Raw genomic sequence first — 10021 nt, 5'->3', positions numbered from 1 at the left:
CCCTTTAGTCTCAATTGGAAATCTTAGGATCAACCTTCTTCCCCGTTACTTTTTCGTAGGCTTTGCGCATTCCATCGGTCTAAAGTAGTCGGCACACACGTTTTCATTAGCTTATTTTTTTTCTTCTTCTTCTTCTCATAACAACCCCTCTTCTTTTCTCTCTTGCACCCCGCCCCCCCCCTCTTTTCCCTTTTAACTCTCTCGCATCTTGTCTAGGGTTGGTTTGCCGAACGTGCGTGTCTCCCGATGCGGGCTAGGTAACGTAGATGTGTGGGGAAAGGGTAGAGTAGAGTAAAGGGGAAATGGGAAGGTAGATGGGAAAGGAAAAGGAAAAAAAACATACAATCTTTTCACTCAAGCCCTTATTCGCTGCAATCTTCTTGCCTTGCTCACCCCCGAATTTATTCGCGACGGTGTTGAAGGCTTTGTCGAGGTAGTCGTTGCCTCCTGCAGCGTTGCCTTGGTTGGGATTACTAGCCATCCTTATTTCCCCTCTTTCCTGTTCTTTTTTTTCAAAAGGATGTTTGGTTTGGGGTGTCGGCGACTGTGTCTTGGTCGTCTTGGTATTCAAGGCGGGCGGGCGAGGACGTCTTACTGCTCTCGGGGAGAAAACAAAAAGGTTAACTGAGTGTTTTGTTTTTGTGAGGCGAACTGCGACTGGGGCGGTTCTTTTTTGCGGGATGCGGATGCGAAGATCAGAGGATCCAGATGGATCGACCGCAGACGGACGGACGGGTGGGTGGGTGGATGTGGATGTGGATGTGGTGGGGGCGGGGTAAAAGGTAAAAGTATAAGGCGGGTAGCGCGTTTTTTGGGTGATGGGGTGTCACGCGCGAGATGGCGAAGGGGGGCGGTTCACATGTTTTTTTTTCTGCTGTGGATTCTTTGAAATGAGTGGTTCAGGGGAAATGGGTGTGTTGGGGTTTGATTTCATGTTTGTATTCAAGGAATACAGCAAATGTATGTAGTTACAGACTACTTACCTATCCCACAACAATTTCTTCTAATTTTTTTTGGAGCTTGCCTGCTTCCTTTCACATGTTCTCGTCTTTCTCTAGCGGACCCCGCCATCTCTTCAAGTCTAGCGCCTTCTTCCTGCACTTGCATGCATCCTGTACATCGTCAGCACCACTTTAGCACGTGCATCGTGCATATGCATATTACATACGCGCCAGTGTACTTTACTTGGGTACATGCATTGCCATACCTTGCTGCAGCACTTAGACACATGCATAGTGCAAGCAAGCAATCTGCCATCAGGCAGGCAAGCAAGCAAGCAAGTAAGAAAAAAGAATAGGGCCGCGGGGCATTTGGTTGGCTTACAGAAACTCAACTACCACTACGTGCGTGTAAGCTTACCTATCCTAGTGTGTAGAAGTATAGTTCCGAGGAAGAGAGAGAAGGAAAAATGAAGCAAAGAACTAGAAGTGGTTGAGAGCGTTGTCTTCGGTCCTTTTTTTTCTTTGTATGTGTAGTGTTGGCGATGGAGAGGACGAATCGAGGTAAGAAGCGGTGTGAGAAATACTCCTCCAACCAGCTTCCACCTTTTTTTCCTTTGCTTCACTTGTGTCGTGATGAAAACGAAAAAAAAAACCATGATTCGAACGATTAAAGTTTAAAGAAATCAATAGTTGAAAATTTAATCATCAGTCATTCTCTATTCGTACAAGCAGTATTATCATCATCATCTAACTCCCTTCGTCTCTGGCAGTCTTCACGGACGGCAGCAGCAGCATGCATCTCCATAGCTCGGTGTTCCCACTCTTGCTCCTCTGCCGAGCGCAACGGAACAATCGTTCCGTTCAACCTCTCAACATACGGGCGGACTTTGGACCACTTGTCGTCCAGTTTATGCATTCTATCCTTCCAGCACCCGTTCTTATTATTATTAGGCGTGGACGCAGTGGTCGAAGGTGGGTCCTCAGTTGGAGATCTTGTCGGGGACATCCTTGCCAGTCGCCTTTTCAAACATGTTGCGTGCACCATCGGTCTATTTCCAGATTGTTAGCTTGATGTCCATGTTTCTTTTTCTTTTTATGTAGTTCTCCCTTGGTTCTGAGAAGCACTAGGAGATCCGTGGAGACGTACAATTTTCTCATTCACGCTTCGATACTTTTGCGTGTCTTCGGTTGATGCACCGCCGTACTTCTTCTCTACAGCGTCAAGGCCCTTGTCGAGGTAATCTTCTTTTTGCTGGTTGTTGTTGTTGGATGTGGCTTGGTTTGAGCCGTTTCCGGTAAAAGAGTCCATCGTAAGGTATAATATGTGGCTCAGGAGGTAAAGGTGATGAGGTGATGAGGTATGACACTGCTTGTTTTGGTAAGCGTTCTTGTTCATGCGTGTGTGGCTTGGTGAATTGGTGGGCGTTCTTACGAGTTAAAAGTGTCGGTTAGATTTAGACTTTGCTGTGGTTGGTTGGATGACTAAAATCAGTTGATGTTAAATCGACGATGGCGTGGTCTAAGAAGGATGATGAGGTGTACTTTTGATTCCATTTGTATACTCCTCGGTGGCAGCAGAAAAGAGTTACACATGATGTTCTGACATTCGTCATACTGTGACCTCCAACTACGTCAGTTCAACGGATCTACCCTGTATGAACCCCAGCTGTTCAGTCCACATGTGTAAATCATCAGACACGGTGACCATATACGAACATTCCTCCGTGGCAATTACTCCTTTTTGGCCATGGCTTCAGCACCAACGTTCGTCATGCTCGAACGAGAGTCTCAAAAACTTGGCTTTCAGGCGGTTGAAAACTTGGCTCAAGCCATGATGCTTAAATCACAGCCACTTGTTTCCCCACAGACGGAGAATTAAAGAAAGAGCAAAACAGCAAAAGATCAAAGCTATGACATGTATCGGAGCTTTTCGTTGCCGTATCCGTCTAGCATCGACACTATCCGATGGTGGTGGAGAAAAAGGCTATGACGTCAAATCCAATGCAAGGCCACCCATCCGCCAGCCGAGTGATCCGGGCCGATATCGTATCAAACCATGACGAGCAAAAAAAAAAAAGCCGCGTACCACTTATCACTCGCTCTATTGTCAGGAGACTGCTCACTTCCAGACCTGCAGATCGGAGCAATCATAATATGCTGGTAGTAAGTAGTTGGAGACTTCCGGTATCGGAGGACGGCGCAGCGGCACGGGTGGGCCATATGCTTGTGGCAGGGGAGACGGAAATCGGGTCGAGGAAGCGTGGAAGCGAGAAAGCGGGTAAGCCACAGTAAAAATGTACCGTGTGGCTTTTCAGAAGAGTATTGTGAGGGTCTGAAGTTCAATAATAGCGTGTTCAATATGATAGTTGAGTACTGAGTTGTGCTCATACTTGTGCCTGGGTGTACTGAGGCCTCTCATGTACTCAAGCTAACCTAATGCAGCACATGAGGTTTTGGCTCTTTAGGCAGACATGGCCATATAGACCAGTAGAGTTTGCACACTTCACACAGCAATGTACTCATTATGGAAATCAAATGTCGTCTTAACAACTTCATATTGTGACTACTGCTGTTCTTCTTCCATCACCTCATCCACGACGTTAATCACGCCATCGCTACTAGAGACATAGTATAGTAGTAAGCATGCCATCGTCGACACTCGCATCCCCGATTACCCTCTCCAGAACGCCGTTGTAAGAGTCAAGTTGCACGAATCTAATGTGCACTGCTCAGTTCCGGCAACAAAAACAAGAAGCTTCGGGTATCGCAAACAGGGTATAAAGCTACTCGACCTTGATCGTCTGGTCTGTGAGTCGCGAAGCAAGATAACGATGTCGTTGGAAGAAAAGTGGTTGTACCCCAACGCCGGTGCTCCAACACACTGTGGAACTAATGGAAAAGGAAACGCTATAACGCACGACGAGAAACGACTAGTAGGAAATGCAACAATGAGTAAGACATACAACGAAGAGAAAGTAAAGGGTGGACCGCTAAAGAGGAAGCGACAGCTGGGAACAATCTATCCGTACTGCTTGATCAAAGAGTGTAGCAGTCGGCAGAAGAGGGTGTGAAGGTCGACGAAGAAGTTTTCCTGGCCGACAATCTCAATCAGGCTCTTGGCCTTCATCACGTCACGAGACACACGAGGGAAGCCATCGGGATCGAGCTTTTTGGCAGACAAGAAAGAAGAGACAGGAGTGATGTTGCGGAAACTGGGTGCACTGGTGGTCGACGATGTCCGTTCCTTCTGGGGCGACAATAGCTGTGAGGTTGTTGAGGATGTCGAGGACGCCGAAGTGCCGAGGGGAGGAGTGGTTGCGGGCATGGCCGTCGCTGGACGCGGTATGCTTTGCGAAGCTGCACTCTCTCGCTCAAGAACCCTATCGGCCAAGGAAATGATTCTGTTGGCGATGCCCTCGAAAGCTTCGGTAATCTTGACCATGGCCTTTGTGGCTCTGCGACAGTCGCGACCGGCCATGGCAATGAGCGCATAGGTGCGCTTAGCTCCTCGCGATCGCGGATCCTGCAGACGAAAGACATAGGCAATAGTGTAGCCGGCGACCGAGTCTCCAAACATTATGGGCCCAGACGGCTTGCTAAGAGGGAGGACCTCGGTCGACAAAGTTCGGATGCAGGTGCGTCGCAAGAGAGAGTAGGTGCTGGGCGACTGTGGCTGGCTGGTGGAGATGTAGTTGAGGGTGTGGGTGTGGATGCTTCTTGAGCTAAGAGAGGGCGAGGCGGGTACCGAGTCTGGATACAAGCTCGAGTTGCCACTCTGGAAGGAAGCCGACTGTTCGGTGTCTGAGACGTCTGACGAATCGGTACTGCTGACATCATCGCGCGAAATAGGGCGTCGTACAGGATAGCTTTGTGAGCTGCGTAACACGGGACTACCGTTCCTTCCTCGTCCGTCCTTGGTGGGGCTGCCGGGGGCGCCGTTGGGAATCTTGTCGCTGTACTTTTGGGGAACTACCATTTGGCAGTTTTCGCATACGTCCGAGTCTGATTCGAGAGTGCTGCTAGGTCTCCTTCCGCCGAAGCTGCTGCCGGCGGATGACGAGGAGCAACTGGGGAAGTATGGGTTGTGTGAGGGCGAGTTTGGGCTCGTGGGCGGCGAGTCAAAGGGAGAGTTGAGCTGAGGGGCGCGCGGGTTCAGCTTGAGAGAGGTGGGCTGGTCGTACAGGCCATTATAAGAGCAGGCCGAATGGGGCTCGTCGGATGGGGGTGTGACGCATGGGTTGCAGGAGCCGCAGGGCGAGGTGGATGCTTGGGTACAGATGATGGAGGTAGGACCGTGGACTTCGCAAAAGTGCGCGAGCGAAATCTAGGAGGCGTCGCGTTAGCCGTGATGCTTGTTCGGGAGGAAGGGAGGGAGGGAGGCGAGGTTGGGGACACATGACGGGCCGGGACAAGCCAGGTCATGTTTTGGGGAAAGGAAGCAGGGACAAGCGCGCGGGTGCTTACCGTAAAGTCCATATTTGCTGCTATCTAATCTCTATCGTCTCATGGTGTTTGGCAGTGTGTAATGGTGGGGTCGGGAGTGGTGGCTCAGCTGACTGATGGGTAGCCCAGACAGGCGTAGTTGCCGCGCGAAACTTGAGCCGGCGGAGAGATGGGGTGGTGGGTGGCTGCTGTGAGTGGAGGGAGGACGGGTGTGGTGGAGTGAGGGTGGTGCGCCGGTGTATGGGAAGGTAGTAGTGGTGGTGGTGTCTCGTGGAGAGAGTCGGGGAGGGTGGAGGGTGGAGGAAGTGGAAGGGATGGCACTTGGATGGGGACCTGTTGGTGGTGGTCGCAAACACTGGGCCGGGCTCTTGGGATTATATGGTTTGGGGCTTGGGCGTGTAGGACGACGCTAGGGCTGGGACTGGCGCAGTAGGGCATTCATAGAGAGCAGCGGGATTTTAGTTCGCATGCTGGCTTCGTCTGGGCTTGGGTGCAAGTGGTAGGAGCAATTACGGATTACGGGGGCTGCGGAGCAACTGTCCAAGAGCCGACGCTACAGCGACCGGGATGCATGCGGCCTGTTGTTGCGGTCAGCATCAACGGCCCGCCATTGGCTGCGCCGCCGTTGGGGCTGGTGGTGCGCCCATTGCAGTTTGCAGACGCCCCAGACGCACCCAAGGCGAGAGAGGAGGAAGGGCACATGAAAGTAGACATGTACATATGTACACTACTGTATCCAAGTACACATACATGTCTGTACATTAGGCTGGATGCACGTCATGGCGATGATGACGATGATGATGATGATGATGGTGGTGATGGTGGGTGGGTGTTGGCATGTGTTGGAATGTACTGTACACTACCCTACACTACACCTAGTAGCAGCATCATGCAAGTATTCTTTGGCCCGCCAGGTAATTCCGCACACACACACCTAGTCTCCTCGCGTTTGCGTTTCTCATCTCGGGCTGTCGCGCTGTCACTCCATCCGCGCATCCACCCATCCCATCCATGCACATCCACCCCATCCGCGCTTCGCCGACTCGCAGCCAATGACGCAGCCTCGTCTCGATCCATCCTCCCTTCCCGATGCAGCTGGGCCAGTCTGCGTGTGCGTGCCTGCTTGCCTGCCTATCTGGCTCTCTGCACGTCATGCCAATCTGCCACGGAACGGAACCATTCATTTGCAAGTACAAGCACAATTGACCTGCACCCGCCCTTGCCTTGTCCCTTTTCCCCTTCCCTTTCGCTTTGCCTATGCCTATACCTCCTACTGCACTACCACACTACTGCGTGCCTTTGCTTTTGCCTGAAACGCCCCAAGACTGTCAAGCCGTCTTGGATGCTCCCTGTTGTCTATGCTGCCCGTTGCACCCTACCTTGACTCGACGTTCCCTCTATTCTACTTGCAGCACACTTATCCGTCTCGCCCGTCACCGTTAATCAGCAGCGGCTGAATTGCCGTCATGTCGCGTGCGTGCAGCCAGGACGTGGGTCGTAGGTAATGGGTAATGCCGTCCCAGCTGCTGCTGCTGCTGCTGCCACTGCCACTCACACTCCAACTCTGCTACGGCCCACTGACGCTGCGGCAAAATTCGCCTCGATGCCATTGGCTGCGCCCCTCGCTGCACATCGGCCAGTCTGCTGCAGAGCCACAGCCGAGCTCCACTCCCCTCACTCGCTGCTTTCTAGAAGACACGCACAGACTCGACCTTTTCCGCCCATCACGGCAACCCCTCCAGGGTCTGGCCGCTCGCCCTCTCTATGGCTCTGACTCTGGCTCTGGCGACATCTCAATCTCTCTATCTTATCCGCCACCCACCTGCCACCTTGCCCCAATCCAGCAAAACAAAAATACACACATCCCACTACGGTGCATGTCGCAATATCCCACATACACCACCACTCTACCCCACCACCTACCTCCACGTCTCCACCTGTCAACGACGCTTCTCCAACCGTCCCCTTGTCTCGCCCTGTCCCATCGAACCACACAACACCCGCCGTTGACATGCTAAGCCCAGACCACAGTGGGTAGCTTGCTTGACGCCCTCCTCTTAAGGTCAAGCACATGCAAAAAAAACCACGCCAAGCCTAATGTCACTCACCAACAAAAACCCTCCATCGTGACTTCTGCAGGGTCCACAGACCTCCATTCAAACTAGACCACTATACCGCGCTAGTCCACCGGTCCTGTACGTAATACGTGTGGGCTACTTGCATCTTTAAGCACAAACTAAGCCACACCAAAACACAAAAGCCTCTTTAACCGCTAAACCAGCGGAGATTGCCCGGCACCATACATGTGTCAGAACCTAACAACAAACATGCACGGCACTTCAATGGTACCGATACAAGAGTTTTTTTCTCTTTCTCTCCTTCCACTATGTACCTAGAGCAACTCCCCTGCTAACCCATGATACATACATATTTTTTTTTCATGGCTCGTGGTCATCGTCAAGCTCGCCCCCATCTGCTGCACGGCCCTGCAGGATGTCGTACCCCATCACTTCGTTGATGAACTTGCCCGACAGCTTTAGTTCCTCGTAGCGTCTCTTTTCCAGTTCACTGCAGTCCCTGGATCCAGGCCCCATCATCTGGGCAATCAGTGGAGCCCAGATCTGGTCTAGCTGCGTAATACCAATCTGCGTGCAAGGAATGTCGTCGAGTAAAGCCGGTGATACTACGCCTGCATCCTTCCAGTGCCTTCTCCAGCACTTGCTCGTGTGCGGCGACATGTGTGTCCGGAACGAAAGCAGGTACCGTCTCCGCTCGCTGTACGTTGGGCACGCGAGCAATTTGGCCACCCGGCCTATACCGCCCAGTATCAGGAAAAAGGCAACGTCTTCGTAGCACGCCGGTTGGTGGGACCATCCACGTAGAAACGTTGCCACTGCTTCAGCACTACTCGCCCGCCGTGTCTTCCGCAGCAGCACCTGCACTATGAAGCAGTACATGTAAAAGTACTGCAGCCGCAGTGGTGCGTCCAGATTCTTGACAATCTTCCTCTCTTGGTCGGCAATTCCCGGTGTTGTGCGGACATGGTAGCCAATCCGTGAGCGCGGTCGTATACGTCCGAGGTCTCTCTCCAACAGCAGCCGTCTGTGCTCGTCGAGAAAGTATCCCACGCCAAAGACCAGAGGGAGCATGCGTTCATAGACCGAGGACCACAGCTGCATCTGGCGTGGGGACACTGCTGGCTCCACCGGCTCGCCTACCAGGTGATCGGCAAGCTGCCGCGTCAACCTTAGGGACGCGATGTGTCGCCGTCTCATTGTCAGTAAAAAGGGAAAGTCGATAGCATTGGGCCTCGGCGCAGGGTACAGTTGCAGGTGAAGATTGCCCATGCGGTGTTTGACCCAGTACCGCACCAGGGCCGGCGCATTCTCCATAACCAGCATGTTGAGCACGCGCGAGGTCCGTCGCAATGCAAGCAAGTCAGCGACGCAAAGCTCGCGTAGCATGTAAATGTGAAGCTCATCTGGCAGGCGGAACAATGCATCCAGAAACGGGCTGCTGCTTGGCTGTAATGAGCGACTGGGCGTGTGATACATGATTTGACACAGCACGTACCTCGAGGGGCTGCTGCTGCTGCTCGGCGCTAGCCCATTGTTGTCGCTCTTCCTCCTACTCCTCAACGACGCAAGCAGTCTGCTTTGGAACCCTCCCGCTGCCCGTCCCAAACTCGATCTCTTCTTCGCAATCGTCCTGTCCCCCGTCGCAGTCGGAGCCCGGCTCCTTGTGCGTTCGGACGCTGGCGTCGAATGAGTGTGATGTCCGCGCTGAAACTTATCCATGGCCGTTTCCGTTTTCTCTCACCGACAGCAGCGCCCCTACCCCCAAATTCTCTCTCTCTCTCTCTCTCTCTCACACACACACACAACTAGGCTCAACCTTGCAGAAAAGCAATCGCTTTCAGCGTGCGCTTCTTGTTGCGTAAACTTCAGCACCACCAAAATCACCCGAAATCATCATGGCAAGGTCGACCGCTGCATATCTTCTTCTTCTTTTTTGTTTCTGTTATCGCACAGGAAGTGGGTGTGTGTTGGACGGGTGGGGAAAGGAAAGAAGAGGTGTTGGATTAGTGTAGTTGTAGTCTACTCTATAGGTGGAGTTTAGTCGGTCAGGGTCGAGCCCCCCTCTTAATTCACCATGCGCATGATGAGTTGCAGGTCCAGTCCAGTACTAGCTTCGTTTTTCCTTCCCGCTGTCTTGGATTGGGGGGGAGGGTGGCGGCGGCGTGCGGCGGCGACAACGCACGGCAACTGACAGGGCTTGCGATGCGTCGGTTGTACAACCTACTGGTAGGTAGGCTTTCGCCTCTTTGGTTTTTGCCACGAGGGTAATCATGCCTCCCCCCCGTCCCTCCCTCCCTACCTCCAACCTGAAACATGGGCGTTGCCTTAATTATAACACTGTACTTGTAAGATAATAAACGCTATCTAAAGCTGAACTTGACGCCGTTTGGTCTCCGCCCCCTTCCCCTCTCCGTGTCCTAAATCATTCCAAAAAAAAACATAATTTCAAAAATATCCCGATAGTTTTTTTTGTGAACCTTTTCTTAAACTATATACCGGTACTATCAACATTCTAGAACAAAAATGCCGCGTGGGCACGCGCACGTACACGCAGCAGCA

At 52.3% G+C, this 10021-nt stretch overlaps 5 protein-coding genes across 5 annotated transcripts; all 5 read right to left on the bottom strand.

The window, feature by feature from the left end:
- Positions 1-10: 10 nt before the first annotated feature.
- Positions 11-481, bottom strand: COCMIDRAFT_105139 (uncharacterized protein; the record flags this gene model as incomplete). Its single annotated transcript, XM_007693467.1, has 2 exons — positions 11-79; positions 344-481. The coding sequence occupies 2 exons, from the start codon at positions 479-481 to the stop codon at positions 11-13; spliced, it is 207 nt and encodes a 68-aa protein (XP_007691657.1).
- A 1440-nt stretch (positions 482-1921) lies between these two features.
- COCMIDRAFT_8512 (uncharacterized protein) lies at positions 1922-2250 on the bottom strand (the record flags this gene model as incomplete). Its single annotated transcript, XM_007693452.1, has 2 exons — positions 1922-1990; positions 2089-2250. The coding sequence occupies 2 exons, from the start codon at positions 2248-2250 to the stop codon at positions 1922-1924; spliced, it is 231 nt and encodes a 76-aa protein (XP_007691642.1).
- Positions 2251-3960: 1710 nt separating this feature from the next.
- COCMIDRAFT_8511 (uncharacterized protein) lies at positions 3961-5417 on the bottom strand (the record flags this gene model as incomplete). The annotated part of the gene is made up of 2 exons (XM_007693451.1): positions 3961-5265; positions 5406-5417. 2 exons carry the CDS (start codon positions 5415-5417, stop codon positions 3961-3963), a joined length of 1317 nt encoding a protein of 438 aa, XP_007691641.1.
- A 1406-nt stretch (positions 5418-6823) lies between these two features.
- COCMIDRAFT_29460 (uncharacterized protein) lies at positions 6824-7397 on the bottom strand (the record flags this gene model as incomplete). Its single annotated transcript, XM_007693454.1, has 2 exons — positions 6824-7072; positions 7308-7397. 2 exons carry the CDS (start codon positions 7395-7397, stop codon positions 6824-6826), a joined length of 339 nt encoding a protein of 112 aa, XP_007691644.1.
- Positions 7398-7822: 425 nt separating this feature from the next.
- Positions 7823-9181, bottom strand: COCMIDRAFT_105101 (uncharacterized protein; the record flags this gene model as incomplete). The annotated part of the gene is made up of 2 exons (XM_007693466.1): positions 7823-8897; positions 8958-9181. 2 exons carry the CDS (start codon positions 9179-9181, stop codon positions 7823-7825), a joined length of 1299 nt encoding a protein of 432 aa, XP_007691656.1.
- Positions 9182-10021: the final 840 nt, after the last annotated feature.

The sequence above is a fragment of the Bipolaris oryzae genome (assembly GCF_000523455.1).
Source record: "Bipolaris oryzae ATCC 44560 unplaced genomic scaffold scaffold_166, whole genome shotgun sequence".
In the NCBI taxonomy this organism is placed as follows: Eukaryota; Fungi; Ascomycota; class Dothideomycetes; order Pleosporales; family Pleosporaceae; genus Bipolaris; species Bipolaris oryzae.
Note: the sequence above shows the minus strand (reverse complement) of the source record. Positions and strands in the feature narration are given on the sequence as shown.